Here is a 12,770-nt window from a genome sequence, read left to right as displayed (position 1 = left end):
AGGCGGAAAAGTACAATTTATCTTATCCCTGTTCTATCTATAGCATTTACCTGTTAGATATTTACTTCATAGGATTCATCGCGCCCCCTCTGGTTTCCTCTTTCTGCTCTGCCATCTTCTGAGGGTTATTTTCTAAATGCACATAGAAAGATAGTAAACAAGGGAGTAATTAAGAACAGAATTCTTTGGCTTCATCATAAAGTAATACCTCGATGGTATATTTTGGCTGTCAGGTTTTCGAGATGGTACACTCCCCAAGGAAATATGTATATTTCCTTTTTTACCACCCACTTCACCCACCCCTCTTTTTAGCTATCTCTGTTCCATGTTGTGAGGCCCTGATGTTTATCAATATAGTGTCATCAGTCTTAAAAGAATAGGGAGACTTAAACCACATTCTAGCATTAAGTTTTTTAGTACTGTTCAGTTATTGATAGGGTAACATTTTTTTCTCTGAGTGTGTGTGTATCTTCATGAGGATTTTAGTGGGAAAGATTACATTGAATTCTGCTATTTAGACATAATTTGAAACCTGGAGTTTAATAACGCTGGCTTAACTGAATGTAAACTGATGGGTTAAGTCCTCTTTGAGGATTGTCTCCTCTAATTGCAGTTTTTGTCCCTATCCTGATATTGTATTTTTCCCCAGTCCTGTTTACTTTTCTCTTTTGCTTACCTACAATTAGATACCCTCCCCCTGCCCCATATTATTTTTAGTAGGAACAGGTCCTGTTAGTAGAGGGATTTAGCCTTTGCTAGGCAATGTTCTAAATCTCTGATAATTCAAGAAGAAGTATGGGAAGTGATGTGAGTAAAATTGTGCTGGGGGATGTGCCAGGGCCTGTATTGACTGAGGGAAGATTGCCAGCTGGCAGTGGTAGTAGAAATCAGTCTCTTGGGAATGGGAAACTAGAAGATTCCTAGTTAAATCTTAGCACAGACTCTCCAGGCAGTTGGAAATACTGTACTGTCCCCTGGGGAGATGGAGTGGGAATTAGCTTTTTCCTTGATCCAAAGTGACTTGGTTGGAAATACAACTGAACCTGTTTGTCTTGTCCATTGTGATGTGATAGCCACCTCGCAAGGGACTGTTTTGTGTGGGAGTTTATTTCAGGCTGTCTCTTTGCCTGTATTGTTTCCTTTAACAGCTCTTTACATTTTCTTTTTCCAGCAATGATGTTGTCCACTGGGCATGTACTGACCAATGTGGCAGGTCTGAGAACGTAGCTGAAGCTGAAACTAGGAAAGCTGGGGGCAAGGAAGAGCCTTGAATCTTGAGGTGGGACGTTGACTCTAAGATGTCCTTGAGCAGTGGAGCCTCCGGAGGGAAAGGAGTGGATGCAAACCCGGTTGAGACATACGACAGTGGGGATGAATGGGACATTGGAGTAGGGAATCTCATCATTGACCTGGACGCCGATCTGGAAAAGGACCAGCAGAAACTGGAAATGTCAGGCTCAAAGGAGGTGGGGATACCAGCTCCCAATGCTGTTGCCACACTGCCAGACAACATCAAGTTTGTGACCCCAGTGCCAGGTCCTCAAGGAAAGGAAGGCAAATCCAAATCCAAAAGGAATAAGAGTGGCAAAGACACTAGCAAACCCACTCCAGGGACGTCCCTGTTCACTCCGAGTGAGGGGGCAGCTAGCAAGAAAGAGGTACAGGGACGCTCAGGAGATGGTGCCAATGCAGGAAGCCTGGTTGCTGCTATTGCTCCCAAGGGCTCAGAGAAGGCGGCTAAGGCATCCCGCAGTGTAGCGGGCTCCAAAAAGGAGAAGGAGAACAGCTCGTCTAAGAGCAAGAAGGAGAGAAGCGAAGGAGTGGGGACTTGTGCAGAAAAGGATCCTGGGGTCCTCCAGCCAGTGCCCTTGGGAGGACGGGGTGGTCAGTATGATGGAAGTGCGGGGGTGGATCCAGGAGCTGTGGAGCCACTTGGGAGTATAGCTATTGAGCCTGGGGCAGCGCTCAACCCTTTGGGAGCTAAACCGGAGCCAGAGGAAGGGGAGAATGAGTGTCGCCCGCTAAAGAAAGTCAAGTCTGAAAAGGTAAGAGGTGGCCAGATCTGGCTGCCCACTGCCAGTCAGAACTGCCCTGGACTAACCACCTAATGTTATGTGCACTCTGTGGGAGGCTCATTAGTTTGTGGGTAATGACCAATTACAAGGTCAGAGCAGCTGGTAATGATAATGTGGTTTTGTTCCAAATTAGGGGATTCCCTGCAGATTCATTAACAGCAGGCCTGGACATTTTGGAGAAGAATATCTGTTGTTGGGGGCAGCTGCTTGGTAGAATGAATTTTCTATAAGCCAAGAACCTCCCACCTTGTCCTTGTCCCACCTGAGTCACTTGTTACTAGAGATTGGCATCAGTCTTTATGTGGTTCCCAGCTTGACATTTCATCCTTAGAATGATTGATAAACTTAACAAGTTGATAAGCTTAACAGGCTTTCAGTTGAATGCTGTTTTTAATGGGATAAATGGTGATGCTGGGTCTCTGGAAGAGACAAGGGTTAAATAATTTTCATTGCATGTCATCTACCAAGTGTTCTATTGGTGACTGCCAGAGAGCAAAAGGACCCATTTGGGGCAAGTAAACAATGGAGCAGGAGGTCCTGAAGTGCTTAATCAGCTCTTATGAATTAGCGTTGTGGCCATGAAATTTTGGCCTTGAAAGAGTGTCTTTGGCCACTAACGTATAGTTCTTGGCCAGGTATCGACATCAACTATTGGTCAAAGTCTCCTGGTGGTTTAATAGCTGCCAAACAGTGTAATGATACCTTGCCTTCTGCTTGACTTGGAAGGACAGGTGTCTACAGCCCCAGCAGGGGCTCTCCTCCTTTGGGGAAATCATCTTAGTTCATGTCTCAGTAAGTGGAACTTGCAGGTCTAGAGCAGAGTGGCTGTGCGTCCAGGGTCAGCTCAGGCTGCTTAAACTTGTGCAGCTTACAGTTTCCTACACAGTGGCTGGCCTGGTAATGAGCTCTTCATTGGCTCTTGATTTTCTGCTCTCTGCTCACCCTGTGCTTTCAGCTGATCCCAGCAGATGCAATATAAATTGATTTCTCTGTAATTGCATCAGCTGCAACAGGGAATACCTATTTCCATATGTAAGTGTTAATAAATAGAGGCTGGATGTGTATGTTTGGGTGGTAGTGTCCTCTCAGTGCTGGCTTGTGTTTTCTTTGCTGTAGGTATTTTGGTCCTTGCCTCTGGCACATCTATAAGTCTTAGCAACATCTGGGCTTCCCTGGTAACAGTGCTGTCAATTTTTTTTCCACTAATAACCCAATGGTCTATTCCCTTTTACCAGTGGCAGCTGCCAGAGAGACTGCCTGTTTAGGTGACAGATGCTACAGGCCACCTCAGCAGAGTCAAGTCCCAGCAGGTTACTGGTGTGGTGCATCCTGTGCTGGCTGTGATTTACCATTTTCTTTGGGGTGCAGATGGGTAATAAATGTTTTAAAGAGGCCTAGGAGTACCAGGAGTTCTTGCTTCTGTTCCAGGCCCTTTAGACTGTTCCCTACATCTGGCATCAGTAAGCTTTTGCCACATATCTATTCATGTTCATAATCTTTGTTCTTCCTGTGCTGCAAAGTGGCCACTTCTGAAGGTAACCTTCATTTTCCTTTCTGTTTAGAACTCTTGACTCATGTTGCAATCTTCTAAGCCCAGTAGTGGTCTGTGGGTGAAAGGATTAATGATGCTTAGCTTCATGTTGGGTTTAAGTCTAAATGTCCTGAAGAGTCTCCAACAGAGAAGCAAATGGAACCCTTTTTCTCTTACAGGTTCAGGGACTAGGTAGGTGGCTGCCCTTCAGATTATAATTGGGCTGAAAGATACAGTATGTTCAGAGAGGAATATATTTTGGTCAAAGGAAGTTTGCTTCTTAATAAGGTAGCTGTGTTATACACTTTGTCTCCCAAAAAGACTGAGAATGGGGCAGTGGAATGAGAGAGGAAAAGGAGAGAGACTGTGCTTCTGTTTTTGGAGGAAAGATGAAAGTGCTGAGAAGTACTTTTAAAAGAGGAGATTTGCTGCACACTTTGCTGTTACTCTAGGCAAGAACCTGCTTTCTCAATTCTTTTCCTTCTTCCCTCAACCCTTCTGGACTGTCTGGTTCTGGGGGGGGGGGGGCATTCTAAAGCATTTGGCCGTCGGAATAGATAATTATGTAAATAAATGTTTGGAAGTTGCTAGGAGATGAAAACACTGTGCAGAGAGACAGCATTTCTGGAATGGGAGGAGGGGAAGATGCAAAAGGGAACACAGGTTAGGAATCTTGGAGTAGAGTAGCGTTTGAGAAACAAGGACCCCAGGGTTTGGGCATAAGGGGTTTTGAGTCAGTGTTTGATGATTGATAATTTACCTTAAAAGCTAAGTCTTTGAAAACTTATTTAAGATTTTTCTCTCTGAGCTATGGGCTTAAGCTATGGCTTAACTGGTTTGGAATGTTCTGTCCATGTGGGGACAACCAACAGAACCAAAACAGCAAAACAGATGTTTTGATACAATCTAGGAATTACATATGCTGAGCTGGAAACTGTCATGAAGAGGGGAAACTCATAAAATTTGGAAAGGTTCTTAGCTGGAGTCTCCTTAACCCATACCCACTCCTCTACTGCTGCTGCTAAGTCACTTCAGTTGTGTCGGACTCTAGCCCCTTGGAAACAGGAGAGAAGAGAATGGAGTTTGTGGTATAGGACAGAATTGTTACATGTCTACTGCTAGCTAATGAGGGGGATTTGAATATTCAAATTCTCTACTTCAGGATGTTCTTTCTTATCAGGGTATAGGTGTCTCAGTCTACGGCTGAGCAAATTCCTATCAGCAAAGGAAGTGGATTTCCCTTCATGGGATCTCACTGCTGCTCCCCACACTTCTCTCTGGCAAGGCTCACTGTGCTGTTTCCCAGAGTTCTAGGAGAGACCAGAGATGGCTCTTAGCAACTACTGCTGCCCTAAATTGTCATGGAACACTCCTGCCTCATACTTCCTGCCAGCTGAAGAGATGGGGGAAGGGAATGTTGAGGCATAAACAAGACAGAGCCTTCCGGCTCCTGTCTGCTCCCTTGCCTCTGATTTGATTGATAGGTTGTCAGGTTAGGGATGGAGGGGGAGGTCCTACGAGGGAGGGTGCCGGTCTGAATGTCCCCAGCTTAGTGCTCACGCTGCTGCTCTGACAGGCAAGAAAAAGAATTTCCATAGCACCAAAGGCAGTGATCTGTCTGGACTTTGAGGTAGGGCTTAAGCCAGGAATTTAAGGTGACCCCACCCTCGCCCGCAAATCATGTAAAGTAAAGTTCTAGTGGCTAAAGGATCTAGAAATTTGCAACCGGAAGCTCTCCTTGTCTCTTTAGCTGCTGTTTTTGATCTTGGAAGGTAGAAACACTCTGCAGTGTGCTTTCCCCATATTTGTGTCTCAGCTTCTGCTGCTCTCAGAATGCTGCATACACATACTTACAACTTCCCTCGCTAGTTAGGATACAGAGAAAGCTCAAGTGTGCTCTTTGCTCTTTCACCTTCCGATCGTGCTTGCTGTCATATCCTGTGTTCTAAGAGCATCTTCCTTTGCCCTTGATTTTGTTTTCTTGCCCTAGTTTATGCCTTCCAGCTCATTTCTCTCGTGTTGCAATCCCTCATTGCTCAACCAAGGTCAGGTCTCTTTTATTCTTTCTGATCCAAGGCTTTCTCTTTTAATGCCTTCCTCCTTTGCTAGCTGTTCTTTCTCAGTTATCGATGACATAGCAGTGAGCCTTGCTTCCTGAAGCCAAATGTCGTCAAGCATTTTCCTTCATGGAAAAAATTAAAAAGTTGAGTTGATATTTATGGGGGACAGAGATGCATTCTCAAACTACAACGAAGCCTGAGCTTACATTTAGTTTTTCTTCAGCAGCTGTGTTTTCCACCTGGGTGTTGTAATTCAAGGAGAGCCCTGAGAAAGATTATCTAGTCCAGTCTTCTCACTTTATAGAAGAGGGGACTGAGACCAGGGAGGTCATGCGACTTACCTAGACTCTCAGAGGGAGTCAGTGGCAAAGCCGGGTTTTGTTTACCAAGTTCTTGTGGCATATCGTTACTCTGGGATTTTTAACAAATCCTTCATTGTTATGAAGGATTCTATTTTCCCACTCTAAAGACTACCTCAACAACATTGGGTATATTAATAAATGCCCAGATGCTCTTAAGACTGCTTTCATTGGTTTTCTGTATTGATTTTAATATTGTAGACACTCAGTAAACAACAGATCTTTAAGTTTCGCTTTCTTTGGTAAGGTGATGATGTTTACAAAGAACAACCATTCGTAGCTGATGCTGAACCTCCTTTATTGTATATACAGAGGGAAGAATGTTACTTTTAACTCTGTACTTTGAGCTTGACTTACTGAGAGTGTGTGTGTGTGTGTATTCTGTAGTATTATTGTTCAGTCAAATTTTCATTGTTATCACTGTGGCATTGCCAGCTCCCTCTTTATTTGGCAATTGCAGGTATGAAAAAACAAAACCCTGCCTTCGTGCTTCTTGAATATATCACTAATAGGCAGAGCTTTAAATGTGTTAATATTGTGGATATGAACCATTTTGTAAAGACATGATATACTGTTAGATACCATTATCATCTTTCATTCATTCTGTGTATTAATGGAGTGCGTTTTAGATTCCAGGTATTATGCTTAGGACTGGATATATACTGATGAACAGAACAGAAATGGTTGCTGCTCTTTGAGGAGCTTACAGTTTACCGGCTAGGGCAGAGTTCTTGAAATTGTGGCCCATAAAACCATATGCATGATATCATTCGAGTGTCAGAAATGCATATCCTTGGACTCTACCCTAAATCTGCTAAATAAGTATTAGGAGTAGGGACCCAGAAAACTCTGCAGATAACTGCTATATACTTTAATGTTTGTGAATTTTCTTTAACCATTGTTAAAGATGGGCACTTCGTAAGGTGGGCATTGAGAGCCATTTCTAACCTAAAACACCAGTCTTGTAAACTTAAATTGCATATTAGCTCTTACTTATAACTTAATGGTTAAGAGTATAAACTCTGGAGCCAAACTACCTGGGTTTGTATCCCAGCTTTGCCACTTATTAACTGAGTGATATTGAACAAATTACTTAACTGAGCTGCCTCAGTTTTCTTGTCTACACAATGAGGAAAACAGTAATTCTTTACTAGAATTTTTATGAAAGTAAATTAGTTAATCCATATAAAACACTTAGAAAAGTGCTTGGCACATAGGGAACATTCGATAAATATTGGAAAAGAAGAAAAACATGATTTGAGTTGAAATATGTCTCAATTGACTCTAGGCAATAACAAGCTGAACTATCACAACATTCCACCTATACAGGAAGCCCAGTATAAATAGATAAGCACGTTGGCTAGACTTTCAGCACTGTTCTCAGAAGACATTCCAAACCTGGATTGGGACCCGTATATGCTTGTGATGTGTTCTAAAGGCCTTGGTATTTATAGTGGGGTTTGGTGAGGTAGAAGACCAGAAATTGCTTTCCAAAGATATTGCAGCGGCCTGTTGAAATTCAGATTTCATATAAATTGAGTTTCCTTTTTGGCCAGAGCCCTGGTGTGGGGTTGAGTATGTTGGATAGATATTGCTGTGGGTTTGCCAGCATGTGCAATCTCATGTATGCTGGAAGAGCACTGAATGTTTTTGTTTCTGCACAAGAGTGCATGGAAAATCTAAGTCCTAGTCCTTAATCTTCCTCCCCCAGTGTGAACTTGTATGTTTGCCATTTGGGTATAAGAGCTGTTACCAACAGAGCTCATCCAGGGAGGCAGCAGGGCTTGGGCTTTCAGGCTGGAGGTGGCAGTAACATGCACAGCTGAGATCCTGCCACTGCTGGCTGTCTGAGCCCTCTTCTCTGTGGTTTTCACTCTTCAAGCCATGCTTGAGTAACCCGCCTCCAGAGCTGCTGACAGGGCTGTGTTCAGAGGCCTTGGAAATTACACTGTTCATTTCCTTATCATCCCCTGACCTGCAGTGCAGAGCCTTCTGGTGCAGGAACAAGGCAGAAAGAAATCCAGACGGCTCCCAGCCAGCATGTGTCAGGGACTACAAAGAAGGAAATTGGACTTGCTCACTTAAAAACCATGGGGTTAGGCTTTGATTTTTGGTTCCTGCCGAGAGTTATTTGTGTGTGTGCGCATGTTCTATCTCAGTGTGCATATATAGAATGAGTCTGTACATGGCAGAGCTGTAGAGGAGGAGCATCTGAAAGTAGAAAGCAGAAAGGAGATTGCTTTTCTCATCAGTTAATTTCCCAGTCTCTCTAGGTACAGTTTAGTCATGGTTGAGAGCACCCACCCAAGTAAGAAGCTTCCCAGGCTAGCTGAGGAGACATTTTTAACAAATCCTGTTCTCTGAAGTTGTTCATCCTAGATGACATTGACATAGTCAATATTTAAGCTACCTAAGAAAGAAGAGTTTGGCCAGTATCGGGTAAAAGGGGTAGCTCTTTTGTGAAGGGGGGTAGTATGACAAGGAAAGGTAGGAAGAATTTATAGCATTTTGTGACTTTTTTTTTTTAATTTCTGGTGCAAAATTCTATTATGTTTTCAGAGCGTGTCCCTGTGCTTTTATCTTATGATCTTATGAAACAGTCTACTTCTTTTTTTCTTTTGGCATTTCTCTTACCCTAGGAGACCCAAAGGAAACACTTTTCGGACTGAAAAAGTACTATGTGTATGGTAAGGTTCTTGAGCAGAGTGTACAGTCATTTGAACCTTAATTTTCCTTTTTCTGTATTTCTACTACTTTAATGTCCCTCGTGTCTAAACTGGTAAAGAATCTGCCTGCAATGTGGGAGACCTGGGTTCCATCCCTGGGTTGGGAAGATCCCCTGGAGAAGGGAACAGCTACCCACTTCAGTATTCTGGCCTGGAGAATTCCAAGGGGGCCGCAAAGAGTCAGACACAACTGAGTGACTTTCACTTTCACTCTAGTCTATAAAATGCTTGCTTTCTGCAGAGCTATAATAATATGCTGTCTGCTTGCAATGTTGGTTGATATAAGAAATGGCCAATGTCATTTCTGATATTGGAGCCCTTGTGAAGTGGGAAAAAAAGAAATCTTTTAAGCTTTCAGTCCTTAGAGATGTTTTTAAATCCTAAGTGTCTCTCTTGTTGGAAGTGCTCTGTAGAGAAGTGTTTTTACATGAGAAACATGACAGCTAAGATGAGAGGGAATTATTTCCTTTTGTTGTTGTTGTTCAGTTGCTAAGTCGTGTTCGACTCTTTGCAACCCCATGAACTGCAACACGCCAGGCTTCTCTATCTATCACTGCTTCCCTGATGTTCATTGAGTCAGTGATGCCATCCAGCCATCTCATCCTCTGTCACCCCCTTCTCCTCTTGCCCTCAGTTTTTTTCTAGCATCAGGATCTTTTCCAGTGAGTCAACTCTTCTCTTCAGGTTGCCAAAGTATTGGAGCTTCAGTTTCAGCATCAGTCCTTTCAATGAATATTCAGGACTGATTTCCTTTAGGATTGACTGGTTTGATCTCCTTGCTGTTCAAGGGACTCTCAAGAGTCTTCTCCAACACCACAGTTGGAAAGAGGCAGTTCTTCAGTGCTCAGCCTTCTTTACCATCCAACTCTCATATCCATACATGACTACTGGAAAAACCATAGCTTTGACTATACGGACCTTTGTTGGCAAAGTGATATTTCTGGTTTTTAATACACTGTCTAGGTTTGTCATAGCTAGTCTTACCTTCTCGTAAAGCAGTGAACCCTACATCATCAGCAGTATCAGCATAGCACCTGGAAACTTGTTAGAAATTCAAGTATCAGACCCCTTCCCACGTCCCCAAATCAGAAACTTCAGGCTTAAGGCCCAGCAATTTACGTTTTACCATTTGCTCTCCCTCTGATCATGTTATACTTTAAGGTTTGAGATCCACTGTGGTAGAGCTCGTTTCCTCTTAATAGTTAAGATCAAATTCACCAAAAAGTTTAAAAGGTAAAAAATAACTCTGGACAGTAGGTATGATTTTTTTTTTCCCTCCTGAATGATGTTCAGATATATCTTTTTCTTTATGGACAAACTGACAGGAACCTAAAATTGGAAGGAATACCTAAGGATTTGGGAGTTTGAGAGCAGAAGAGATATTTAAATTATTTATAACTTTTCTAATTCTCCCTTTTCTCATCTATAATGTGGAAGTGAATAACTACTGACTTCATAGGGTTATTATGAGTAGATTAAATAAAGAAGGTTAAACACTCAGCACAGTGTCTAGCATGTAAAGTTGAAAGTAAAGTTGTTAGTTGCTCAGTTGTGTCTGACTCTTGGTGACCCATGGACTGTAGTCTGCCTGGCTTCTCTGTACATTGAATTCTCCAGGCAAGAATACTGGAGTGGACAGTCATTCCCTTCTCCAGGATATCTTCCCAACTCAAGGATTGAACCTCAGTATCCTGCATTGCAGGCAGATTCTTTACCATCTGAGCCATCAGGAAAGCCCATCTAACATGTAGTAAGTACTCCGTAAATATTAGCTGTTACTAATGGTACACTGTTACTAGCTATGAGGTGCAGGGTAATTGTGAAATTAAGGAGAAAGGATATCCTTTGAAGAGATTAGCCCCTAGAGGTTTTGGAAAGTAATGAGTTTATGATAGCTAATATTTTGAATCCTGGTTTCCAGGAAGGCTTAGGAAGAGACTGATTCAGAGCATTTGGAACCATTAAGGTTTGGGATTTTATCATTTGCTGGTTAGTTTGAAAGGGTTTGTTGGACTCCTTTTGGTTACAGAGCTGATCTCATGTTGAAGAACATGGCTCTTGCTTAGCTATTTCCCATTAATAGCTAAGGTTTGGTATATACTCCAGTCTTCTGAATTATTTTTCTCAGCATTGGAATGGCCCTAAACTGATTATTTTGTGGCAGGAACAGGGACCTCTTCCAGGGCCCAAGAGTGGGCTCTTGTCTGACACTCAGAAATGTCCAAGGAGACACATGTGCTGACAAAGCAAGAGACTTTATTGGGAAAGGGCCAGGTGGAGAGCATCAGGGTAAGGGAACCTAGGAGGACTGTTCTGCCATGTGGCTTGCAGTCTCAGGTTTTATGGTAATGGGGTCAGTTTCCAGGTTGCCAATCACTCTGACTCAGGGTCCTTCCTGGTGGTGTGCGCTGCACTCAGCCAAGAGGTATTCAAGTGAGAAAGAGTCTGGGAGGTTGGCAGGACATATGGACTGGAGTCTTCTCTCTCCTTTTGACTTTTCTCTAATTCTTCCTTTTGGTGGTAGCTTGTTAGTTCTGTATTCCTTACTAGGACCTCCTGTTTAAGATAACTCATTCAAGTGGTTACTGTCAGGCCTAACCAGGGTGGGTGGTTTCAGTCAGTGGTTCCCCTAACATTTATAGTTTAGAGAGTTTTTTCTTCTCCTCTGTTAATCCTTGAAGAGTGCAGACTTTAACCTTTTGAAAGGATTAGAACTACAGGTAGTCTAAACAGTCAAGAGAAGAATAAGGATTGAGATACTTCTTTTTGTGAATTTGTCACTAGCTGCAGGAAATAAAAGAACAGTCCTTAGGTTTTTAGGAAGTGGTCCGTTTTCAATCTGAAATATTGTCCACTGAGAGAGTACAATTTGACTGTGCGCTTGAAAAATACACTAATTGAATATTTTTAAATTTGAAACCACTGGGTTCCAGCCTTAGTGGCACTACTAGCTTGGTTTAAATGAACCAGAACCAGGCCATTAAATCCTTTCTTGTCCTTTTTTTTTTAATTGAGGTACAATTGACATAACATTATGTAGTTTCAGGTATACAATGTAATGATACCATGTTTTTGTTGCACAATGATCATTTCAGTAAGTTCAGTTACGTCCTCATTGCTACAAAATTTTTTCTGTTTTAAGAATTTTCAGGATTTACTTCCTAGCTACTTTCAGATATGCAATAGAGTATTATTAAGTGTGTGTGTCTGTGTTACTCTCTCAGTCGTGTCTGACTCTTTGCAACCCCATGGACTGAAGCCTGCCAGGCTCCTCTGTCCATGGGATTTCCCAGGCAAAAATATTGGAGAGGGTTGCCATTTCCTTCTTCAGGGGATCTTCCTGAGCCAGGGATATGTGGTCTTAATTTTCCAGAAATCTATGACACCCCAATATAAAATAATAAAGACCTTATTCCTAAACCTGCTTCTAGACACATTCAAAATAAATACAGTCTTTTAAGAAGAGACAGAATCACTTCAGATAGGAATAGTAAAGGTTCACTGTCTGCTTTTTTTTTTTTGTAAACACTATTTCCTTGAAATCAGGAAGAAATTAAATGTTTTTTAATATAAAGTGTTCCCCTGGTGGGATTCTAAATCTCATTTAGAATCTCATACCCAAGAAAGAGTAAGTATAGTTAGAATGCTAATTGTTATCAGAGATGAACATATACTTGAATATGCTGCAAACTCATAGTTAAAATAATTATGGAATATCATGTTTGGGGCAAAATCATAATGATATAACCTTAAATTTTCATATAATAGTTTTGTTTTGTTTTTTAATTTGATTGCACTACATGGTATATGGGATCTTAGCTCCTCAACCAGGGATTGTACCCAGGCCCCTGCAGTGGAATCATGGAATCTTAACCACGGGACTGGCTAAGGAAGTTCCCATATAATAAAATTTAAAACATAGTTTTTAGTACTGATATAAGTGTTATCTACGCTATCAAAATTTACATTAATCTGTACTTTAGATGGATCTTTTTTGGTTTTGGTGTATGCATATACCA

General features: G+C 42.0%; 1 protein-coding gene across 1 annotated transcript in view; it reads left to right on the top strand.

The window, feature by feature from the left end:
* The window catches only part of ZNF609 (zinc finger protein 609), a 201,783-nt gene that overhangs the window by 25,014 nt on the left and 163,999 nt on the right, over nt 1–12,770 (top strand). The window contains 1 exon segment of the mRNA NM_001193023.3: nt 1,172–2,045. Within this exon segment, the coding sequence (NP_001179952.1) occupies nt 1,299–2,045 (747 nt within the window). The 5' untranslated portion in view covers nt 1,172–1,298.

The sequence above is a fragment of the Bos taurus genome, chromosome 10, assembly GCF_002263795.3.
Source record: "Bos taurus isolate L1 Dominette 01449 registration number 42190680 breed Hereford chromosome 10, ARS-UCD2.0, whole genome shotgun sequence".
Classification (NCBI taxonomy): Eukaryota; Metazoa; Chordata; class Mammalia; order Artiodactyla; family Bovidae; genus Bos; species Bos taurus.
The sequence above is the reverse complement of the archived record's forward strand: the minus strand, read 5'-3'. Positions and strand labels throughout refer to the sequence as shown.